The sequence below is a fragment of the Macrotis lagotis genome, chromosome X (genome assembly GCF_037893015.1).
Source record: "Macrotis lagotis isolate mMagLag1 chromosome X, bilby.v1.9.chrom.fasta, whole genome shotgun sequence".
In the NCBI taxonomy this organism is placed as follows: domain Eukaryota; kingdom Metazoa; phylum Chordata; class Mammalia; order Peramelemorphia; family Peramelidae; genus Macrotis; species Macrotis lagotis.
In genome coordinates, this window is record NC_133666.1 from 300,444,043 (window position 1) to 300,470,179 (window position 26,137).

The window sequence follows — 26,137 nt, forward strand, 5'->3', positions numbered from 1 at the left end:
CAAGGTCTCAATCCATCCATAATCCTTAACAGACACTCTTGGCTGGCCTCCCTAAAGTGTTCATTTCATTACTAATCTTTAATTCCCTTTAAATTGCCTGAGGATTATAAAACTTGGAAAAACAGCTACATATCTATAAGAATTCAAGCTCACTTGCCAGACTGGTTTTCTATAGCCTCCCTGACTTATTGGATATAGTTCATTCTAAAAAATCAAATCATAGAGTCCCAGAGCCAGAAAGTCTTAGAGTATCCTGCCATTCTATGGAGAAACCCAACAGTATGTCTTATTTTCTCTCTCTTTTGGAATGCATCATGTTTCCCCAAGGTGACTTTCCCTCTTTGATTATGATTTTCCTTCTGTGACAAATGTTGAATCTGCAGTGATGGATCTAAACTATTGCTTCCAAAGGGGGAAATGTTCTCCAAAGATATTTATTTAATGTCATCTAACTTGTAGTACTCACTTCATGGATGAATATATCTTTATTACTGTAATCAAGCACTATTTGTTCAGATATCCTTATGTAACCATGATGGGAATGAGGACTGCAACTATAATTTCAGTGCTATAAGAAACATCCAGATGAAAATATTGCTTCTATATAAGTAGAACATCATCTTTTCTGCAACTTAGAATCTTATCAAGTGACCTGAAGGCTTTACTGACAAGGTAAAGTAATGAGTCCAGAATCACATAATTAGTATGGATAAGAAACAGGACTGGAACTCAGGTTTTCTTGGCTCTCTTATCTGCTCTGCCATTCTGGCTGTCACCCAAGTCCATATAGCCATGGCACCCAACAACTCATAAATGTGGGAATATATTTTGCCAGAATCTCAAACAATAAACAACTTAAATGAACATTATCTAAATGATTCCATTGTTTAAAAGACAGCTTCCTTCTTGAACCTGTAAAAAAATATACCCAGGACTTGCCAATCAATGATGCATAGAGACTGAACAAACCCTTTGGTTGCTTCACTCAGAAATATATATTTTCTCTTTTATGAACTATAAAATGTTAGAATTGTATAGAATCACCTTAGAGATCCTTCAATCCTAGCTCACTCACTTAAGAGATAAAGCTATGTGAGGTTCAGAAACTTGACCCCACATAATAGTTGGTGGTACAACTGGTACTAGAACTCAGGCATTCTAATGCTCAGTTCTTATTACACTATATAGATAATTGCAATAAAAATAGATTTCCCATTCAGAATATAAGATTTTGCATCAAAGTTGAAAACTGAGATATCAGGTATTACCATTATATCATTGCAGCTTCTGCTCACTGGCTGGGTTTCAGGTTGTTCGATATCTGCAAGATGTTTCCTGTATTTTCCTTCCATTTTGTGGTCATAAATATAACAAACCTGGGCCCAGGAATATTTGCCATTTAGTTCAGTGCCTTTTATACCTTCCTCAAGATTGGGAAATATTAGATATAATTAATGTTAAGTTAGTTATGATACATTCTTCCAGGGGTGGATTCAGTTAAACATTAATTATTACCTATTGAAGGTTACACCTTTAGAAAGGGACATCGAGAGTAAATTAATTGTGCAAAATTAAAACCCAGAGCAATCCAGCTTTGAATGGGAAATGTGTCAACTTTCAAAGCCTACTAAAAAAGTAAAACACACAAAAACAATTAAAATATAACTTTTACATAATGCTCCAATCTTTGCAAAATACTTTGAATGATTATCTCATTTGATCTCTAAAGGAACTTTGTGAGGTATGTGTCCCCATGTTATTGTCCACTGAAGTATCCCCATTTCACTGATGAGAAAACTGAGATTGAAATATGAAGTAACTTGCTTGGGATCACTAAGCTAGTAAATCTCTACAGTGGGACACAAGCCCAAGTTTTTCTCCCTATAAGTTTTTCTCCCTATAGCTCTTTCTTTCCTTTAAGGATTATGAGAACTTATGTTTCTCCTTCATAAAAATAGATGTGCTTATTCTCAGAGTAAACCTGTTAGAGAGGAAAAACTATATTAGTCTGCGTCTTCCAGAGGATTAGAAAATCCTCAAGACCAGGAACCAAGTTTAGGTGAAGTCAAATATGGTATTTCATAAATATTTCATAATTATCCACTTATGATATTTTCCTGCTGTATAACATACTTGTGTTATCCAAGTTAGTCTAAGCATTTAATATCTGAAATATTTTAAGAGGAAATTTCTGCTTAGTAACATAATTAGTGACGAATGTGTTGACCAACTGACAACTCTGCTAAGGAAGGGTGAGGGTGTTTCAATAATCATTCAACCTGAAATTTATTAATGAACTATTATGTTCAAAGAAGTGGGTTAAGTGTCAGAGATACAATCCTGAATTAAAATCCTGCCCTCTAACTTACTGCCCTCTAGCAGAAAACAGAAATGATGTTCTCAAATAGCTCAAAAACAGGACAATATATGATCATTGAGAAGGAAAAAAATTTCTAATTGCTCAGAGAAATTTCAACAGGGAGATCTCACTACAAGCTGGGTGTTTAGGGAAAATTTAATGCAAGAGGTGGCATCAGAATTGGAGTTGGAAGGGAAGAACTATGGGAATAAAAGAGTAGAATTTAGGTTCGACAATTAATCTCAGAAAACATCTGTTTGCCTTTGTTGGATATTTACCATGGATCATTAATACAGAGCACAAGCCCATGAGGGACCATTAGGCCTTCATGTGTCCTTTTTAGTTAATTTTGGTATTTATAATAGTCAAAATGACTTAATCACTCAAAATTATTCTTAAAACAATATTCTCATTACTGTACACAATGTTCTCTTCGTTCTGCTCAATTTGTTCTTCATGATTTCACGAAGGGCTAATCATGCTTTTCTAATCATTTCTTAAAAAACAAGAATTCCATCATAATCCTTTACCAAAATTTTTTCAGACATTCCCCAACTGATAGACATCCCTGAAATTTCCAGTCCTTGCCACCACAAAGAGATTATTTCTAAAACCACTTTTCATATCAAAACCACTGAAAAAGCTTCCAACCAACAACCCTGTCTCAATCTTTCATCTAAAAATATATTGCTTAAATACTGATCTTTTTCATAGAAACATACATTTTTAGCTGGAAAGGACATTCCCCTTCCCTCATCTTAAAGTTCAAATTAGAGGTTCAAATTAGTTAAATTATTTGCTCAGTTGCTAGTGCTAGAATTGAAACTGCAAGTCAAGTTTGAATTTCCAACAACCACATCTACTTTTAAGTATCTCATCTATGTTATGAATTGTATTAGAAGCTGGTTATTAAAAGACAAAAATGAAGGAGCTTGTTGGTTTTGTTGTTTAATCATGTCTGATTCTTTGTGACCTCACAGGATTTTCTTGGCAAAGAGACTGGAATGGTTTGCCATTCCCTTCTCTAACTCATTTTACAAATGAGGAAACCGAGGCAAACAGTGTTTGTTGACTTGCTCAGGGTCACACAGTTGACTCCAGTCCACTCTTTGCACTATGGCAACACCTAGCTGCCCTTTAGGAATGCTCATTCAATTTATATACATAATTGGGACTTACTAGAGTAAATAAAGAGAGCTGTCCTGAAAGACAAAATATCCAAGTGACATAGACTGCTTATCTGACCTGGTCAAATCACTTTAATTCTCAATATTATGAGCAATTCTCTAACACTCTAAATTGTGGGAAAGAAGTTAACCTGAACTGATGACGAGCTTTCTCATCTGAGAATTCCCTATATCAGTGAAATCACAGATTTAGTCCCTAGCCTTTTTTTCATTCATTTTAATAAAAATTCACATTAATAATGCAAATTTACTTATTACCTCATTTTTACAAAACACTTATTTAAGGCATTTCTATAAAATGTAGATATATGAATAGCTCCTTCACTATATTGTAAAAACTTCAAAGGTCAAGTAAAAACTTCAAGAGAAGTCATATATGGCATTTCAATCAAATTACGAAACTGTTTTTCCTGCTATATAACACTGTATTCATAATACTAATTTGTATTAATCCAAGTATTAATACGTCACACGTTTAAAGTGACAATTTGTGCCTGACAGTATAATTACTGATGAATATGTTGACTGACCAGCCTGCAAAGTTTTAATTAAGAATAGAGTTTGAATAACCTAAATCTTTGAAAATGGTTTTGTTTAGACTTAATTAACTGGAGAATGGAAAAAATAATTTTGATAGACAACTAAGAGAATATTACTTCATTGTAAGAAAACTATGAAAAATTAGGATATGGATAAAATTAAAGTATTATTATGAATTATTTCAGAATACAGAGAAGTGGGAAATCTATATACATAATGGTTACAATGTTGTAAACATAAGCAGCAACATCAAAATTGAATTCTAGGTCATTGTAATGACCAAGCTATACTATAGGAAGAAAAAAAAAACATAGTTGAAGAGGTCAGGGACTAGTGTTGTGAAACCCTATTGTTGGTGATGACAAGAAAGTATTATTTTGCTTTACCTGCTAGTTTTTTCTCCCTTTTTGCTTTTTTAAATCTGTATTATAAGACATAAATTACTAGGTAGAGAAACAAAATGACATATTTGAAACTAAAATTGATGCACAAATAAAAACTATCGGGAAAAATAGGAGAAAAATAGTTTCTTATAATTAGGAAGACATGATTTTATAAAGGGAGTAAGGAATGGGAGATCTATAGGATCACTGAAATAGACCTAGAAGAGACCCCAGATATTATCTAATCCCAGCTCTTCATTTAACAGATGAGGAAACAGAGGCTCAGGGAGGTTGTGATTTATCATGGGCCACACAGTTTCAGATGGGATTTATTTTTATTTATTAGTTTATTTTTTATCCATATGCACATATGTATCTTTAAGTTAAAAAATTTCCTTCCATCTTCCCTTCCCGTGGCAGTGAACAGTTAGATTAGCATTGTGCATACATATTTTTGATAAACATGTTTACAGATAAATCATTTGGGGTATGAGGAATTAGGATTAAGAGAAAGGGATACATAAGAGATAATTTTTATAAAATGTTTACCAGAATCTTAAGGGTTTTTTTTGTTTTCTTTTTTTTTGCTTTTATTCCTCTGGATTGGGATAACATTGTCCATAGCTGATCTAAAACAGATGTCCTAGCTCTCTGAACTGCTAAAAGGAGCTGCTTCCATCAAGGTTGATCATCGCACAAAGTTTTTGTTAATGTGTTTATTATTCTCTTGGTTCAGCTTCCCTTCACTCAACATCTGGTCCTGTAAGTCATTCCATGCTTCTCTATAGTCTAATCATTTATGATTTCTTATGGAACATTAATATTCCATAGTATTCATGCACCATAATTTGTTTATTCATTCCCCAATTGATGGGCATCCCCTCAATTTCCAATTCTTTGCTACAACAAAAAGAGCTGCTATGAATATTTTGGAACATGTGGGACTTTTTCCTTTTTTTATAATTTCTTCTGGATATAGACCTAGAATTGGAATTGCTGGGTCAAAGGGTAAAAACAGTTTATTGCATTTTGGGCATAGTCCCATATTGCTCTCCAGAAAGGCTGGATCCATTCACAACTCCACCAGCTATGCCTCAATGTCCCAATCCTCCCACAACTTCTCCAACATTGATCATTTTCCCTTTTTTCTCATCTTGATCAATCTGTTAGGTGTGAGGTGATACCTCATTGTCATTTTAATTTGCATTTCTCTAATCAATAATGATTTGGAGCATTTTTTCATGTGATTATATATTGCTTTGATTTCATTATTTGAAAACTGTTCATATCCTTTGCCCATTTATCAATTGGGGAATGACTTGAAACCATATAAATTTGGTGCAACATTCTTTGGATTTTAGAAATGAGACCTTTTAACCAAAGTTGTGAAGATTGTTTCCCAGCTTCCTGCTTTCCTTCTAATTTTGACAGCATTGATTTTATTAGTGCAAAACCTTTTTAATTTAATATAGTCAAAATCATTCATTTTGCAGTTTATAATACATTCTAATTCTTATTTGGTCATAAATTTATCCCCCTTTCCATAGATCTAATAGAGTATTTCTTGGTCTATTAATTTATCTATGGTATTGCCCTTTATGTCAAAATCCTGTACCCATTTTGATCTTATTTGGTATAGGGTGTGTGATGTGGGTCTATGCCAAATTTTTGCCATACTGTTTTCCAGTTTTTCCCAACAATTTTTGTCACAAAATGAGTTCTTATCCCAGAAGCTGATGTCCTTGGATATTAGATGGGATCTTAACAGAGATCTTCTAACTCCCAAGTCTTCCCTCTTTCCTCTACATATACCATCTACACAGCTGAATGGATACTCAGAGTCTTAATTTCACAGATATGATTAACTTTGGTCCTATAAGATAATCCATATCTATCTAGTTAAGGCTTTGCCTCAGGTTGCCAACATCCGGGGTATATTTTCTCCCAGAGGGGTCAAATTTTGACTACACAGTCCACTAACCTCCCTCAAAAAAAAAACAAAATGTCTTCAGGTTGCCCCTCTCCAGGACCCTTTCCTGGTACCTGCCTGCATCTCCCCTACCCCTTATTAGGAGGTAGACTTGAGTTTCTGAAGGAAGGACAGCCTCTTATCTGGGCATGGCAATATATGTAGGTATATATACTCCCTCACCAAATTTGAAGTTGTCCCAAGTAAAATTATTCCTCATTATGACTCTGCTCAGTTTCCCCATTAGTAAAAGGATAATAACTGATCTTTTAGATCCCTTCCAAATCTAACATTCTACTATTCTAAGCAGCCTTGACATCAAATGACATCCTATAGTTTCCACACACAAAATGTGGCCCCAGAACTATGACCATTCCATTAAGGTAAGAAAGGAGGCTCAAGCTGTGAATCCAAGCTGTGGCTTTGCCACTGGACTCATGTAAACTTTACTATATCATTAAACTTCTTGGTTCCTCCTTGTGAGTAAACTATAAGCTATAAGAAACATAAATATCATTAGCTCCTTTTCCCCATTCTTCAAAATTTCTTTCCCTCCCATCAAGTAAATATCCTAATTCCTCCAGCTAGAGAACTTCAGTTCAAATCCCATCTCTGAAATTTACTATGTGATCTTGGGCAAGTCACTTAAGCCTATGAGTCTTAGTTTCTTGATCTGTAAAATTAAAGGGATGCAGAGAGATGACTGGTTATCCCAAGAGAATCCTAGGCAGTTGATTTCCAAATGTTTCTCCAGTCTCCCTTTAAAGTTACAAGTGTGCATCTCCAGGATAATTCCCCCCCTGACATACTACTGCACCTCAAATTCAACATGTCTAAAATAGAACATATTATATCTTTTAGCTAAATCAGTTTGTCCTTTGATCTTCCAAAAATTATAATTCAATAACTGACCATATCATGCCAAGTCCAACTTGACAGCAATTCTCAAATTCATTTTCTTCCTGTCTATTCCTATTTTACTTATACCATCTGACTGGGTTTTGGTAATAACCTCCTAACAGGTCTTCTTGTCTCCCCCTCTTTCCCCACTCTAGCTTATGGACATTCTTCATACACAGTCAGAACAATCTTTTAGATATGCTCACCACTCCTCTGGACAAAAATTAATGTGGGAATGGCTGAATAAGTTGTTGTAAATAATTGTTGTGAAATTCTATTGTGCAGGATACTGCTCTCAGAAAAGCTGGAAAAGACTTTTATTTAAGGGTGATACAGAGTGAAGTGAGAAAAACCAAGAGAACATTGTATTCATAAAATAGCAGCATTGTATGATGATCAACTGTAAATGACTTAGAAATTCTCAGAAATACAATGATTCAAGACAATTCTGAAGGATTTATGATGAAAAATTCTATCATCTCCAGAGAAAGAACTATTGGAGTCTAAATGTAGATCAAACTGCACTTTTTATTTATTTTTCCTGAGTTTTTTGTTCTGTATTTTCTAACACAGAAATATGTTTTTGCATTATTGCACATGTGTAACCTATATCAAGTTGTTTTCCTTCTCAATGATGATGGGGGAAGGAGGGGAGAGGAGAGAGGGAGGGAAACAATTTGGAACTCAAAATTTTTTTTAAAATGTGAAAAATAGTTTTAAATGCAATCAGGGCAAAATACAACATTAAACTAAAAAAAAATTAGCTTTAGTAGTTCCATTTTTGTGTCCAAGTAAAATTCAGACTCCTTTACTTAGACCCCAAACTAGTACCATCTCACCTTTTCAGGCTTATTTCACATTGCTCCCCTGCATGTACTCTATGCTTCAACTAAAGTAGATAACATCACTCTCCACAATGACCTCACAATGCCCTTCCCCCCTCCAACTCTTTTCTCAGGCAATTTCTTAAGGTCTTCCCCTCCTCATTTCTCCTATTGTATTCCCTACCATCCTTTAAAGTCCACATCTCCAAGAAGCCTTTCTGAACCTCCCAGTTGGTGATTGGTTGTCTTTCCTTTCAAACCTTAACTAACTCTTTGGTTTGGTTTGGTTTTGATATGACCTTATGTACTGACATAATATTGTGCTTTTACAGTGCAGGTCTCTTGTTCCTTGGATAGATTATAATCATGCTACATGAAGCAGGAACCATGTTTTTTCAGACTTTATACCATCCTTGTGCTTTTCCCAGTGTTCTATACTTAGTAGGTCTGTTCTTGATAGTGTGAAGTCAAGGTTTTTGAATTTGAACTCTTGGTTGTACATGGATTCATTGACCGCTTGCTTTCTGGTGGTATTTTGGAACTTAGAACTATCTATTACTGGTGCAGTTAGCAATAGGTAGGGTTATACAATACAATTTTTACAACAGCAGTATTGTAAAGACAAATAGCTTTGAAAGTATTTTAAGTTTTATCATCAATATAATGATCATGCATGATCCCAGAGGACAGTGACAAAGCAAGTTCTCCACCTACTGACAAGCAATGTATTTAAAGTACAAAATGAGACTTTTTTCTTTAACAAACTCAATGAGGAAATTTGTTTTACTAGATAATGCACATTTGTTACAATTGATGTGCTTATAGACTGCTCTGAACCTACCTTCCTTCTTAAAGAGTGAGTAGTTCCTTCTCTAAATATAGATTAATTCCCAATACTGACATTCTCCCTACTATAGTTAGACCCAAAATAGCATGTGAAATACAGAGTTTAAGAGAAAAAGTAGACAGTATTTTGAGTTATAAACACTTAGAGGTTTGGGTTTTTTTTTCCTACTTGAAGGTTTCTCAAAACCTCCCAAGAATGGAGAAGGTATTTTTTAATAAGCTTTAATTCCCCCAAAGGGCTAGGTCCCAGCAAACATCACGAACACTAGGAAAGGTTAAAAAAAACAACATCTAGACAGAGACAGTCAGTAATTGTGACAAATCAAAACTGAGTCACCGGCCACCCATTTTTTGAACTGTCATATATTAGAACCACCACCCAATTGATCTCAACCTCCATCAAAAATACTGGGTCTTGAACTTGACCCAGCAGAAGTAATGAAAAACTCCTGAAGCAGCTTGGTAAGATCTAAATGCCATAATTCCAGAAGTTTAACACTAATGAGAACAGAAATACAAAACCAAATTGGACAAGGAACAAAACACCAAAGAACTCAGTGCGTATTTCTCATTTGTATTCCAGAGAACCTATCATGGTCTCAAATATTTTATAGCAAAGGCATAATGGAGATAAGATGTAAAAAGAACCAAGCCTCTCATTTAATAAGTGAGGAAACTGATACATACAGAATTTAGCAAAGATCACAAAGCTGCATCTAGTGCTTTTTTCTATATGAAAACGAAGTCTTTTAAAAATAGCAAGTTTTTAAAAAATGGTTTTATTTCTTTTTAAAGATTTTTAATTAACAATATTCTATTTTCTTTCCCTTAAACCACCACCCTATTGAAAAAAATAAAAATAAATTCCTTTTAAAATAAATATGCCCAATCAAGCAAAACAAACACTCATAGGTCACACATTTACCTACATTAAATATATAGTTATATGTGGGTATACAAATGCATATATATATATATATATATATATATATATATGTATATGTGTGTATATGATTCTTTACTTTGAATCCATCACATCTCTGTCAGGGGGTGGATAACATGCTTTATCAAGGGGACTCAGGAATTATGAGTGATCATCATATTGATTATTTTTATATTAATTTTCTTCTTGGTTCTGCCTATTTCATTTTTCATCAGTTCATAAAAGTCTTTTTTTTAGTTTTTGCAAGGCAGTGGGGTTAAGTGGCTTGCCCAAGACCACACAGCTAGGTAATTATTAAGTGTCTGAGACCTATTTGAACTCAGGTACTCCTGACTTCAGGGCTGGTGCTCTATCTACTGTGCCACCTAGCCACCCCCATAAAAGTCTTTAAAAAATTTTTAATTTACATTTTTCATTTAAAAATTACCAAAATAGTCTTGCTCTAAGAGTAAATATAATCTTCCCCTACCCCCACACACAAAAATTTTAAAAACCTCACAAGAAATAAAGTGAAAGTAAGAGGAAAAAAAATGTGCTTCATTCTGTGTTCCAATAGCATCAGCTCTGACTCTGCAGTGTGTATCACATTCTTTATCATGTGTCCATCAGAAAAGTTACTTCCATATTTTTCCACAGTTGCTATTGATGGTTATAATTCCCTCCATCCATTCCTCCCCACTAACATTCATTACATTTTCTTTCTCCTTTCACTCTGTCCCTCTTCAAAAGTATGTTATGGGGCAGCAGAGTGGCACAGTAGATCACCAGCCCTGGGGGCAGGAGGTCCCAAGCCCACATTCCACCCCAAAAGACCCAGCAACTACCCAGCTGTGGGATCCCAGGCATGTCACCCAATCCAACCACCTTGCAAAAAAGTAAAAAAGAAAATGTTATATCTGATTATCCTCTTCTATGATCTACCCTCTCCTCTGTCACCTACATCCCTCTTCCCTCTCACTGTCCCCTTTCTCCAATCCCCTTTCTCTCCTTTTTCCTCTAGATTTCTATACCCTATTAAGTATGTTGTTTCCTCTCTGAGTCATTTCTGATGAGAATGAAGGCTCCCTCATTTCCCCTCACCTTGCCCCCTTCCATACCATTACAAAAGCTATTTCTTTACTCTTTTAAATGAAATATCTTAGTCTATCCTACCTCTACATTCCCTTTCTCACAATACATTTCCTTTTCACCCATCAGCTCCATTTTTAGAATATGTTATACCTTCAATTTCAGCTCCTGTGTTTTGTCGATAAAAGCTCCTTCTAATTGCTCTAATAAATGAGAAAGTTCATATGACTATTATCAGTATCATCTTTCCATGCAGGAATATATGTAGTTCAACATCATTAAGTCCCTCATAATTTACCCTTCTCATCCATCCTTTCTATGCTTCACCTGAGTCCTGTACTTGAAAATCAAACTTTCTCTTCAGCTCTGGTTGTTTCAACAGGAACATTTGAAATTCCCCTGTTTTATTGAAAGTCCATCTTTTCCCTTGGAAGAGTATGTTCAGTTTTTCTGGGTAGTTGATTTTCAGTTGCATTCCAAACTCTTTTGCCTTCCAGAATATTATATTTCAAGCCATTTACAAGCCCTTAACGTGGATGCTGCTAAATCCTATGTGATCCCAGCTGTAGCTCCATGGTATTTGAATTGCTTCATTCTAGTTGCTTGTAATATTTTCTCTTTGACTTGGGAGTTCTCGAATTTGTATATAATATTCCTGGGGGTTATTTTTTGAATCTCTTTCAGGAGGAGATCAGTAGATTCCTTCAATTTTTATTTTGCTCTCTGCTTCAAAGCTATCAGGGCAATTTTCCTGTAGAAATTCTTATAAAATAAAGTCAAGGCTCTTTTCCTGATCATAACTGTCAGGTATCCCAATAATTTTTAAATTGTCTCTACTGGATCTGTTCTCCAGGTCAGTTGTTTTTCCAATGAGATATTTCATATTTTCTTCAAGATTTTCATTCTTTTGGTTTTGTTTTATTGTTTTTTGGTTCCTCACAAAGTCAACAGCTTCCTTTAGCTCATTCTACATTTGAAAGATTTGTTTTCCTCAGAGAGCTTTCTTATCTCCTTTTTCATCTGATCAATTCTACCTTTTAAGGTATTCTTCTCCTCATTGACTTTTTGGTTTACTTTGTCCATTTGACCTAAACTTGTTTTTAACATGTTGTTTTGTTCAGCAATTTTTGTATCTCCTTCACCAAGCTGTTCACTTGGTTTTCATGTTTTTCATGCATCTCTCTCATTTCTCTTCCCAATGTTTCCTTTACTTCTCCTACTTGATTTTCAAAATTGTTTTTGAGGTCTGACATAACCTGAGCCCAACTCTTAATTTTCTTGAAGGCTTTGGATTCAGAATCGTGGACTTTGTCATCTTCTGAGTGTGTGTTTTGAACTTCCATGGGTCCGAAGTCTATAGTCAGGTTCTTTTTTTCTGTTTATTTCCCTAGTCTGTACCCTGGTTTGGGGGTGCTTCCTGAGCTTTTTAGTGTTATTGGGACACCCCCACAAGGACCTCAGTTCCTTCAAGATCTTATGAGAGGCTCTGACTGCTCTCCTGGTCTGTGGATGACCACAAGCCTTCCCCTCTGACCTAGAACTGTGAGAAGTATCCCTGCTCCATTATGGTAGAATAGGGGCCCAGACAGTGACTGGGGTTTGAATATGGACAAAGCACAAGAGTCCTTTCCCAGGGACAGAGGAGAGATCTCTACAGTCTCCCCCCCAACCCCTGTCTTTCTGTAGGCTGAGCATTCTGGGAGTAGCTGCCAGGTGACTCTGAGTGCCTGCTTCCATTTCCTGGGACCTGGGCTATGCTGAGAGCTGCTACACTGAAGACCCACTGGCCTGGGCTCTGCACTCACTCTGGCAGAAGTTTCTCATTGATCTTCCAAGTTGTGCTTGTGTTCCCTGGGTTGGCAGTTCAGGAAACTGCTTCTGCTGCCAGGAGTCAGTGCTCCCAGGGACCCAGGCACCTGCAAGCTGTTCCCAGAAGTCTGGAGTACTTTCACTGTGGCATGTTGATCCTGGCTGTACTGCTGTCCCCTCCCACCCTGTGGAAAAGAGCCTTCCCACAGTCTCCCAGGTTACTTTGGGCTGGAGAATTGCCTCTCTGGGTCTCTGTGGGTTCTGTCTTCTGAAAATTTAGATAGAGTCATAATTTTAAGATTTTTGAAATATTTTGGAGAGAGCACCTGGGAAAGCCTGTTCTCATGCTGCCATATTGGCTCCAACCCCCATAAAAGTCTTTAAAAGTATATGTGTTACATATATAGGATACAGCTAGGTTGTATACCAGATAGAGCACTGGCCTTGGAGTCAGTTTGACTTGAGTTCAAATCCATCCTCAGGCATTTGACACTTACTAGCCATATATGTATATGTGTGATATATATATATATATATATATATATATATATATATATATATATGTACATATATATAAATGCATATATAGTGTATATATACATACATATATGTACATATATAAATGCATATATATAGTATATATATATATATATATATATATATATATATATATATATATATGTATGTATCCATATGTTCAGCCATTCCTTAATTGTTGGGCATTCTCTTGATTTCCAGTTTTTTGTCACCACAGAGAACTGCTATATATATCTTTGTACATATAGGAACCTTTCCTTCTTTCTTTAGTCTCAATTTGGTTATAGGTCTAGAAGTGTTATCAATAGAACAAAGGGGATGTATTGTTAACCAACTTTTCTGTATGTAATTTCAAATTATTTTCCAGAATTCTCACACTGCTCCTTAAACATTTCACCTACTTTCACATTTGTATATTAGAGATATTAGGTAACCATGATTCAGGGATGTTTATGTTTCTTTGGAGTGTTTAGATTTCTTTGGAGGGATTTAGTTTTCTTTGGAAGGAGGAGAAATGAGATAGCTGTTGGTTTCAGGATTCTGAATATATTTTAGGGTTCTAAAATGATAACTGGTAAAATCTTGTGACCCTATACAATCTGTGGAACCTTAGCTTCCAGTCCACCAAAGCAGTTACTCAAGCCTCTTGGGAAGTACAAATGCTTACTTTCCAAACAACTGAACTCCACATTCCTCACCCAATTAGTGGAATTTGAATCTCAAGTTCTGGATATAGAATCTGAGGACCTGGGTTTCAGTCTCCGTTCTTACCTTCTAAAAAAGTTTACACTGGGGAAATAGATAAAAATATAAATAAATGCAAGATAATTTGGGGAAGAAGGCAATAATTTGAGGGAAAACAGAACACCAAATAGAAAGATTAGGAGCAATGAAATATATATATATATATATATATATATATATATATATATATATATATATATATTAACCTTCTTTTAGACATCCAGAGGATTTTACCAGTCAAACATCCTACATTCAGTTCATGCTCTTGTAACTGTAGCAACAGCAGCCCTTGTTCTCCCTTCTAGTATTCCTTTTTTCATTACTGTTTCTCTTGGAAGTTCTCAGCTTCTCATTTCAAATGAGATGGTCCCTCCCCAGAACCATCTATCCCTGAAATCTTGTGCAGACTTTCTACAGTGAAGGTGCCCTTTGGCTGCTCCCCATCCCTGCCTCCGCCTAACAGCGCAAGGACTTGATGGACACTCTCCACCAGAATACCCTCTTAGGCTTAACCTAAGAGGGTTCACAGTACCTCTAGGGGTTGTGGTGTGTTTTTTGTCATTGGTTCCCCACAAAGCCATCATACCTATGGTTGATTCTTGCTCATGCCTTACTCATGCTCATTCACTTACACCTAATTTAACCCTCTGGCCACTTTAACACCACCTTTATAATTTAATAGCATATAATTATATGCAAGGTATTCTAGCTCTTAGGGATTATCTGTTCTAATACCTTTATTTTTAAAAAAGAGTAAAAAGCCCAGAGAGGTCATGATTAGGATAGTCACAGACATTTCAAATCAGATCCAGTACTTTCTATACTGCATCACTCTGCCTATCATCTAGTTATAGTCATTCACAAATCAATACACATCCTTAAACATTTATTCCTGGAAAACTGACCAGGGCTATTTGTGGTTGAATATTAACCTAAGTAATAATATATAGAAAAGTCTTTATCAAAAAAGTATTATTTTCAAAATTACTGACTTCCACAGGAGCCATATTCTAAGCCCTCCCTGGAACATGATAAAGACCCTGGGTTCATCAAAGGTTTTGCTAACATAAGTTCTGAAAAGGCTTCTAGTATATGCGTGGAGGTGGTTTATGTGTATTGTTTAATAATCAGCCTAACAAACTATAAAAAAAGATGTTTGGTTGTGGGAATCATGAAAAGTTCAGATTTAGCAACTCTGAAAGAACATCTAAATCAATTGTTAGAAGATCTGGGATTTGACTCTCTGGACAGAATATTCATATCAATGAAATTTAAGATCTTTGAACTAATAAGTATACTCATTATATACATTACTAATAGAGCATTTTGTAGGGAAAAATTAATTTTATTTAGAATAACATACAAGCATCCACTTGAAGCATTTTGTAAAGTAACATACATAAAGAATGTTATAAATAATAAAGCCCCTTTGTAAACATACAAATGTCATCTGTTACTGTAGTCAAGTACCATCATGCCAGAAAGAATATAAATAAGTATTGCTTTATTTGCACTCTCAAAAATTCCTACAAGGAATTCAGAAACTCTCTCTTTTGCACAATAGCTATCAAAACACAGATATTTTGTTGTTTACAAATATAAGTCAATATTAATGTTTATGACTAAAAGAATAAATAAAATGAAACATAAAAGAGTATCTGATTTCAATAATGCGAATGTTTTCTTTCAGGATTTAGAATGCAACCCATTCATTGTTGATTATCCTATGTAACTTAATCACATACCATATTTGCAAAAGGAATTGATTTACCCAACATACTGAGGGACCTTACTCAGGGTTCTCCTAATATAAAGAGAATACCAGTGGAACAAAGGGCAATCCATTTTTTTCCTTCAATCATTCCATATGAACAAACTATCTTATACTGTGGTTGTCCTGGCTATTGTTGTATACACTGTAGCTATGCTGATAGCATCGATTTAAGTGGAAGGAAGGAAAGGAGGAAAGAAGGGAGGGAAGGAAAGAGGGAGAAAGGAAGGAAGGAAGGAAGGAAGGGAAGGAGGAGGCCCCCTGTATTACATAAGCACCACTGGCCAAAACAAATTCCCAATTTAGTGATATTAGTCATGTTTTGGTAGAGACTTTTGTCCCTACCATAATATGTAAAGTATTATTTGTGGTAATGGCAATATCTTTAAGTCCAATCTTTAAGTTGGTAGTAACAGCTGTCATCATAGTCACCGCTGTGATGGTGGTGGTGGCAGAAAGAGTCCCACCTCAGTTTATGATGGCAGAGGCTATATTGGAGAAGAAAATCAGCATTTATCAAGTTTCTATGTAGTCCTTTCTACAGGACTATGCAAAACAGTTTACAAATATTATATCATACACTTTTGATCCTCACAACATCCCCGGGAGATAGATGCTGTTGTTATTTCCATTTTATAGTTGAGAAAAGTGAAGCAGATAAAAGTTAAGTGATGCTCAAATAGCTAGTAAAGCATCTGAGGCTAGATATGAATACAGGTCTTCCTGACTCCAAGTTCAGTGCTCTCTCCACCATGCACCTAGCTTCCTCTAGCTGTAAACAAAGATTGAAGAGGTTAGGCATTATGAGGAGGGGTAGGCATTATGGGGAGGTTATTGTTTACCTACTTGTTTGCATTTCAGTCCCAGAACTAGTAGCCATGGTAGCTTTAGTTGTCTTAGGACCTACTTGAGATAGAGGCTGAGTGGTCTCGGATGAAATTCCAGAGATGGTGGATGGTGTTGCTGTTATAGTGGTGGTTTTGGAAGCTGTGGTTGTGGTTTTAGGTGTTGTTGCCATTATAGTGGTGGTTTTGGAAGCTGTGGTTATGGTTTTAGGTGTTGTTGCCATTACAGTGGTAGTTTTGGAAGCTGTGGTTGTCATTTTAGGTGTTGTGGCTATTAAAGTGGTGGTTTTGGAAGCTGCAGTTGTTTTACCTGTGGTACTTTGTGGTAATTGAATGACAATTGAGGGGTTGTCATTATTATTCTTCACCAGACTCAGTATCAGCACTCCTATTGTTGTTGTAATTACACATGCCAAAAGACAGACCAAAAATATTTTCCATAGTGACCACTGGTATTCTTTGCCCTGCAAGGAAAGAAGTTAAAATGGTTAGCTCTAATGAATCTTCTCCCCCATGGAGGAGTCTCTACAAGAGTTAGCTGGGTCCTCTGCTCTTTAACATTTTACCAAGTAATTTAGATTAAGCACAAATAGTACATTTATCAAATTTTCAGGCAAAACAGAAGTGGAAGGGAGAGCTAACCCATTAGGAAGCAAAGTCAAGATAAAAAAAACCTCTTTGGTTATTCTCTGTGAATCCTCAGATGAAATACAAGGTATATAAGCCAGGCATATAAAGCTTTCCACAATATGACTCAATATAACCTCATTTCACATTATGTTCTTTACAAACTGTATGCCACAGCAAAAGTATTGCATCCAAATCAGCATGTTCTCTCCATTCTCCATGAATTCACATAGGCTGTCTCCCATGCCTGGAGAGTATTCCTTCATTTCTTCCATTCAGAATCCTATTTCCTCCAGGTTCCACTCAGGTATTAACTACTACATGAAGTCCTCCCTCAAACATTCCACCTCCACTCCAGCTAGAAGTGTTCCCTCCACAAGTTTTTCTAGAGCATTTTATCTGGATTTCTCCATTGCTTTTATCATACTCTACATTAAATGAAACTATTGGCATATAATCATTTTATGGTTCATATTATAACATGGGATTGCCTGGATTACATTATAAATTCCTTGAGGGCAGTGACTACTATATTTTTTTCTATCTTTAGCACCCAACATAGTGCCTTCCACAAAGTAGACCTTTGATCAATTTTTGTTGAAATAAATTGAATTTCAGCAGAATACTATGAGGGCCTGAATCTAAGAAGAAATATTTTTAAAAAAAGATAAATGTAAAAACATACACCTAGAAGCAAAAAAGCAATTTCTCTAGGACAATACAAGAGAGAGAGATCTGGCTATATGAGAGTTTGTGCAAAAAGGTCCAGAGATTTTAATAAGCTATAAGATCAAAATAAAGAAATGTGTGACAAGGTAGTTTAAAAAAATGAATCCTCTCTTAGGTGGTATTGAGAGGCATAGTGTCTAGAATATTAGAAGTGGTGCATTTATGGACACCCTATTTTTAGAGGAGCTTTTATAAGCTACTTTAATGGCTCATGATGGTTTAAAGAGGATTCTGGGTTCTTCAAGATGACAGTGGTAGAACACACAGTCTAGATCCTACTAAGCTAGAAAGATTTCAAGTCCAGACCACATCTCTCATCAGAGATACTCATTACCAGGTTGACCATAGAGTTATTAGTTCTTCTGCCCCAACAACTTATAAAGGTTGACTACTAAGCAAAGGAAGTGTCTCAATCTGTCTTGATGGGGAGACAGTGAAGAAATTATGGATTCTGGGAGCATGGAATTCCAAAGGAGGGCGACCAAGACAGTGAGAGTACTTGAGATCAGGACACACTAAGACTGACTGAAGGAACTCAAGATCTTTAGCCTGGAGAAGAGAAGATTCAGGAGGGGCATGATACTTACATTCAAGGAACTAAAAGACTCTCATGTGGGAAAGGAATTAAACTGGTTTCAGAGGACAAAACAGATTCTGACTTAGTGTAAAGCAAAACATTCCCAACAATCAAAGCTGTTCCAAAATAAAAAAGAGCTGCTCTAGTAGACAGTTCATCTTAGAAGTCTTCAAGTGGGGAATGGATAACCACTTGATAGGGATATTGACCACAGGGCTAAGGCTAGAAGGGACATTAGATGTCATTTAGTCTAACCTTTATTTTGCAGTTGAGAAAACTGAAAATCAGAGAGGGACTTGCCCAAGACCATCTAAGGTAGAGTTGGGTATGAGCTCTGCTAAGTTTATTACTCTCCTTTCTGAACCACCCTGGACTGGATGACACGTTGAAAGCTCTTTCTACTCCAGGATTGTGTCATTCTCCTCATCCCAGGGGAAGTGTGATCATCTGAGATTCCTTTTAGAACAAATGCTTACAACCTTCAGTCCATTGACCAGATGGGATCCTGTGCTGACTCATATTGCTAAGGAGATCTGATGGGTGGAACTCCTCCAGACTAGGTAGGGATGGCTTAGAAGATCATAAGATCAAAGGGGTGAGAAGTTCACTTACTACTCCTGAATCCTTCCAGGTGAAAATCCTCAAGTCTAACCTGAAACATTCAGGAATTAATAAGGGGAAAAAAACATTATACCACTTACATGGGAACTATGTTTGAAATTCTGTGATATTACATCTAAAGAAGGGACTAATAACTTCCTTGTTATTACAGGGAGAATTAAGACCCATTTTTCTTTTACTAGTAGCATACCTTTGTTGGATATAGGAAAAAATCAAGAGAAATTGTGGAGTTTGGCCCATATGAAAAAAAGGAAAACTTAGGAGGATTGAAAAAAATCATCACAAAGATGGTGTACCTCGAAGAGGTCATAGTTTGATTCATTCAAAAAACATTCAACAACTTAGAAATTTAAAAGGTGTCTATTATGAGCTAGGTCTCAGGCAACAGTAATGTTTATTGGAAGACAAAAATCAATCAAATCCTGCATTCCAAAAGCTTGTATTTTTGAGGGTGATACAACTGTAGACAGGCAAATAAAAACAAATTAGCTATTATTACATTCAGAATAATTTTAAAAAGAGAAAATGCTCATCTTTGGTAAGATTCAAAAAGACTTTGTTTATGAGGTGGTCCCTGAGCTGGCTTTGAAGGAAATGATGGAGTCCATGGGGCAGTAATAAGGAAGGGAATGTCTTCCAATCATGGGAGAATACAAACAAAAGAACAGAGAGACAGGACATCACAAACAGAGACTAGGCAGCAAGTCAGTTTGATAGGAATAGAGAGTGAGTGATGGGGAATAATGCCAAACAAGATATCTGACTGAAGTAATTACATTTTATCTTAAAGGCATGGAAAGAAAAATGGCATAGATGTGTATCATTCTTTTCTATCCATTCACTATCTTTTTAGTGATGGGCAAAATAGTAGGGTTAGCAAGTTAGACTTCCCAAAAACTCAGGGTTAAGAAAGGAGAAGGAAAGGTCAGTCCTGAGAATCCTGCTTACACTAAGAAGAAGTTGGGTGACCCACCCTTAGCTACTAGATCCTTGTATAAATTCACACACACACACACACACACACACACACACACACATATACACATCTTCACATCTTATGTCAAGACCAGGTAGGTAAGGCCTTTAAATGAATGAAATGAATGAATCAAGAGCACTTGGACCATTGGGATCCAACCATCCAAGCAAGTCCAACCACCTAAGGAAGCAGTATTGCCTAAGACTTTACCTGATGACATACTGTAGTTGAGGGTACTGAATGCCCAAGAACTCCTGGGTTGGTACAGATAACTGATGGTCTGGATTGTATTTCACTTTGAACATGAGGTAGTGAGTGAAATACTGCTTGTGAAGGTTGAAAAGGTTCATGCCCACTGGGATTCTGAAAGGACTGTAAAGAATAATAAGAATATAATAAGAAGATATTAAAAGAAGACTCCTCAAAATCCAATAATCTTGTAGATATAGTTGAAACAGCATAGTACTGTGGTATCAATCTCAAATAGAAATGTTTGGGCTCATTCCAGGCCCTATGGGGCATCAGGGTCAGAGGGTGATACCTCTGATGTAATGGAAAGACTTGGAATCAGAAAGACATATGTTCAGATCCTGTTTCAAAAACCTACTACCTATGTGACTCTCATGGCCAATTTACTTAACCTTTCCTCAGCCTCCATTTCCTCATCTATAAATTGGGGATAAAAATAAATGTCTCATTTAAAGAATAAAGTAAAATTAAATAAAATATTCTGAAAACTTTGAAGTGACTATTTGTTATTTTTCATGAATAATAACAATGCTGTTGATTTAATAACCAGAGTAGTAATAACTGAAATTGTACCTAAGATTTTAAGATAGCTAGGTGGTCCAGTGCTTGAAATCAGGAAACTCATCTTCCTGAGTTCAGATCTAGCCTGTTTGCCTCAGTTCATTATCTGTAAAAGGAATTGGAGAAGGAATGGCTGAGGAAGCAGTAGTATATCTGCCACCATTACCAATGCCACTCAGAATTTAGCTCTAGGTTAATCCCTCATTGAAGCACTACTCACTCCTTCCAGATAACCTAGTTTCCTAGGGGTGGGGGAAAGAACTTGATGGGGTAAAAAAAAAACACCTCAAAAAAAACCACCAATGTGTTCAATTGACATCCATAGAAGGGTAGTTCTTATTTTAAAAAATTGCCCAACTAATACTATTTTGAAAACTTTATATTAAGCTCATTAATTATGATGTTTTCTTTCAAAATATAAAGATTAAAAGTCATGAACATTAGAAAAACAAAAGCAGGACACTCAAAAAATTGAACTGATAACCTTTTCTGATTTTTATCCAAAGTAAATAAATCAACATTATACATAAAATAATACATTTTGAGTTAGAAGGCAGCTCAAATATCATTTAGTCTAACTCCTCATTCACACAAGGGGAAACTAAACTCTAAGGTTACCCACAATTATACACAGTGAGGACTGAATGCCAGATCCTATTCTGCCTAGTTCTGAATATAACTCAACTCACCCTAAATCTATTCCCTTAAACAGCCACTTCTGCTAACCTCCCAGGTGTTTGTTTGTCTGTCTGTTTGTTAATTCATTTACTTATTTATTCACTCATTTATTTTTCTAGACTTCAATTGCTTTCCACTTGTCAGAGGCTAATGAACTTGGAAAATCAGATATACCAAGTGAGATCTGGATGAATTCAGATATTCAAATGTTACTTTTCCAAAGCCTCCTTAATGTATTCCACAGAAGTCAAATCATAGGCACTAGAACTAGAAAGAGTATGGAAGCCACCTGCTGGGGTAATTCTAAAGTACAATAATCTATTTTCCTTTCATATTAACTCTCCTCAATTGGGACTTTCGCTCCTTAGGATCTCTCCTGCTTTTGGTGAATATAGAATTTGCAGAACTCTCTAAGCTATTTCTCCCAATGGAAGAAACTCTGGGCCAGAGGCATTTCACTTGTTTTTTTTTAAAATGGACATTAAAATTTGGAACTGAAAATAAAAATGTTTAAATTAATTTAATTTTTAAAATAAAATGATAACTGTAGCTTGAATTGCATTATTAATTATAACTTTTCTTCTATGGTCTGGTGTTATTTTATGGGATCATAGTGTCAGTGATATAAAGTTTGAAGGGAGCTCAGGTGTCATCATCAGCCTCCTCATTTTTTACAGATGAGGCAGTTGGTTAAGGGAATTGTCCGAGATCACACTATGATAGGTAGTTTTGAAAGCCAAGTCCTCAGATTCCAAAATTTCTGCTTTTATTCAGATTTTCCCAGTTCCATTTTCTTAGGCTATGATTTCTGGATGAAAATGACTTTTGCCTGAAGACTTTCAAGAAATAAATTAACTTTTAAAAAACAAAAGAGACAACAAACCATCTATAATCTCTCTTCTGATAGCATGCATCTTTCTTCAATAAACAGTTAAAAGAATAGAGTGTTAGAGATGGAAACGTTCTTAGAAATAATCTTTCCATCTCACTTATAAATACTGAATAAATGATTTAAATAAATATAGATTTTTCCATTCAGAATGTTAGCTTTTACATGATGACTGAAAATAGGCATTAGGGATTGCAGACCATTGCTGCTGCTACTCACAGGTTGAATTTCAGGTCGTTCAGGAGTCCAAGAATGTTTTCTGTATTTCCCTTCCATCCTGGAACTACTAATATTGCACGCCAGTACTCAGGAATATATTTACCATTTTGTCCATTCCTTTTATAGCTGTGCATAGACATGGAAATACTGGTTATAATTAATGTAGTTAGCTATGATGTATAAATCCAAGAGTGGATTAAACTGAATAATAATTATTTCCCTTTGCATACCACACCTTCCAAACAGGATGTCCAAACTAAACTAATTTACCAAAAAAAAAAAATAAAATCTAAATAAATTTAACATCTCAGGGAAAATAAGACTGACCCTCCATGAGTCCACCTAAATAAGCAAAAATTATAAAATATGACAATAATAATAATAATATCTTATTTACATATATAATTTATATTTAAATTTTCAACAAACCTTGTGAAACAGTGTTAGTACTGTTCCCATTTTCCATATGAGAAAACTGAAGCAACAAGGTTAATTAATATGCTTTGTAGAACCAAGTTAGTTAATTAAGGCAGGCATTTTCTATACACATCAAAAAATGGATCAAAGGAGACCTGCTAATACATCTCAAAGTTAACAGGTTTTGGTTTACTTAGCCATAGCAGGCAAAGGACATTCAGAGCCAAGGAGAGATTTTTGTTCAGGATAAATAATTGATCCATTTTAGCAGTTTCCCAAACCCCAACTCATGAGGCAGATTGTGAGTATACACCAAGAAAAGAGCTCCATTCCTTGTGTCCTAGCTAGTTCATATCTCAATGACCTTGGCCTAAGCCTTTGTCCACTGAACCAATTCTAACAGAAGGATATATTTTATATTATAAAATACCTTTTAAGCAGAACTAACCTAACCCATAGGAGAAAGGGTGGGAGTTGTTTAGAATCCTGCCCCCACCACACTTCACCCCTTTATGGTAAGGTCTTAAAGCAGTGATGTCAAATACAAGCAGGGTTACCAAACCATACATAAGGAACTCTGCCAGCTGCCTACTAAATTAGAAAGGCACATATTAGTCTATATTCCATTATGTTTTTATTTATTTGATTTAATGTTTCCCAATTGCATATATTACTGAAATGTCTTTAGGGATATTACCAAACAATCACAGCAAGATTCAAGAAGTCTGTTATAGGAAGCACTAAAGGAGAAAAACTAAAACATAAAACAACAAAAACCCTAAAAGCAAAAACAAAGCAAAAGGAAAAAAAATCAGATAAACTGAATATGGGAGAATGAAGATTAGAAAGCTTGTGCAAATGCAAATGAATATTAGACCTTGCTTCTTTCCTTCATAAAGACTAAGGGGTGGGGGGGCAGCTAGGTGTTTCAGTAGATCAAGCATTAGCCTTGGGGTCAGGAGAATCAATTCAAATCCAGTCTCAGACACTTGATACTTAATAGTTATGTGACCTTGAGCAAGTCACTTAGTCCTATTGCCATGTAAAAATCAAAAAGAAAGAAAGAAAGAAAGAAAGAAAGAAAGAAAGAAAGAAAGAAAGAAAGAAAGAAAGAAAGAAAGAGAAAGAAAGTCTAAACCAGGGATAGGAAATGTTTTTTCCTGTGAAGAGTCATTTGGACATTTACAATATCATTTGAAGGTCAAATTACCAACTTAAAAATTAGCCTTCTAAATTTGGTCAAACATTTAATTAATTTACCCCCCCAAAAAAGATCTCCTAGATTTATTGAATTTAGAATCCTACCTGGGCTTGCCTCGATAGCACCAGACCAAATATCTGTATATATAAAATATAAGCTACAGTATAAGTTTAAAGCCCAGGGCAGCTAGGTGATGCAGTGAATAGAGCACTGGATCTGGAGTCAGGAGGACTTGAGTTCAAAGTCAGACTTAGACACTTAATAATTGCCTAGCTGTATGATAATAGTTTATATGTATATGGTTTCTAAAATGATTTTTATTTAAAATTTGAACAAATCTTGTGAGGTAGGTGCTAGTACTGTTCCCATTTTCCATATGGGAAAACTGAGGTAACAAGGTTAATTAATATGCTTAGACAGAACCAAATTAAATTTCTGAGGCAGGCACTTGAGCAAGTCACTTAACCCCATTGCCTTGCAAGAGTAAAACAAAAAAAAGAAATGACCATGGCATCATGGCACCAAGAATATCCTCCAGGTCATTAGATGACCTTAAGGTTATCTGTATTATTTTTTTTTTTTATCATTTAGAGAAAAAGACCATTACAGGCAGCCTGTTTATTGTCAAGGTCAATACTGAGAATTTCCCATACTACTTAAAGTTTCATAGCCTGCCAACAGGACCTCCCCCTCCCCCATGGTGTGAAGGATGCGGGGGGGGGGGGGAGCAGGAGTGAGGAGTATGTTCAATACCAAATCTTTGCCCCACTAGTAGCCTGTGACTTTCCTTCTTAGGAGGTTGGTTAGACACTTTTGCTTCATGATCACTAGGATCAACAGGAAGGATGGCCTAAATATCACTGAGTAGCTATTCAGAGGAGTCAATCAGTTGTGTATTATAGCAAGAGCTACATTGGCACTGCCTTTGTTGTTGTCTATGCCAACCCTTCTTTGGTTGGCACCCACATCTGCCTCCTCTACCACCAAGGAGGTCTGTGCTGCTCCCTGCTACCATTGCTCCTGGGCTCTGTAGCAAACACCCATCCACTCCATGGCCAGCTGCTGCAGCACTCCCTCCAAACACCCCCCCCCCCCCCGCCCTGTGATCTCCAGTCCCTGAGATAGGTAGCAGGGATTGTCACATCCAGATGTGTCTGGAGCAGGAGTAATGATACTGCCTCCCTCAGGCTGGAGCCCAATTCTGCCCTACTCCGGTAAGTAACTCATGCTGCCCCCAGCCTGGCAGGCTGCAGACCCAAGAACTCCCCCCACCACTGCTATCCCTGGGGATGGACTCTGCCTCACTAAACCTAGCCAACTGCTTCGGTCTTATAAAAAAAAGATACATTGATTCTAACACTTTCTGTCCAGCATCCTTGAGAGATATTAGCTAGCTTTTACACATGTGCTCCAGCTCTATGCTAGAGCATTTTACACATACTATCTCATTTGATCCTCCCCATTCTGGGAGGTGGGGGCCATTATTATTCCCACTTTACAGTTGAGGAAATTGAGACAAATAGAGTTGTCCAAGGTCCACCATTCTCTCCATAGTGCCACCTAGCTGCCTAGGTAGATTAATAACCCTCTGTTTCCTACATTGGATAATACGATGCTCAAGGAAAAGTTTCAGAGGAAGTTATGAATCTATTATATTTCTTCCTTCTA

The 26,137-nt window shown here is 36.1% G+C and overlaps 1 protein-coding gene across 1 annotated transcript; it reads right to left on the reverse strand.

Moving 5' to 3' along the window:
• Positions 1–15,773: 15,773 nt before the first annotated feature.
• Positions 15,774–22,927, reverse strand: LOC141502159 (dynactin-associated protein-like). Its single transcript, XM_074206755.1, has 3 exons — positions 22,852–22,927; positions 20,466–20,627; positions 15,774–17,189 (listed from the first exon to the last, which is right to left on the reverse strand). The coding sequence occupies exons 1-3, from the start codon at positions 22,906–22,908 to the stop codon at positions 16,719–16,721; spliced, it is 690 nt and encodes a 229-aa protein (XP_074062856.1). The 5' UTR covers positions 22,909–22,927; the 3' UTR covers positions 15,774–16,718.
• Positions 22,928–26,137: the final 3,210 nt, after the last annotated feature.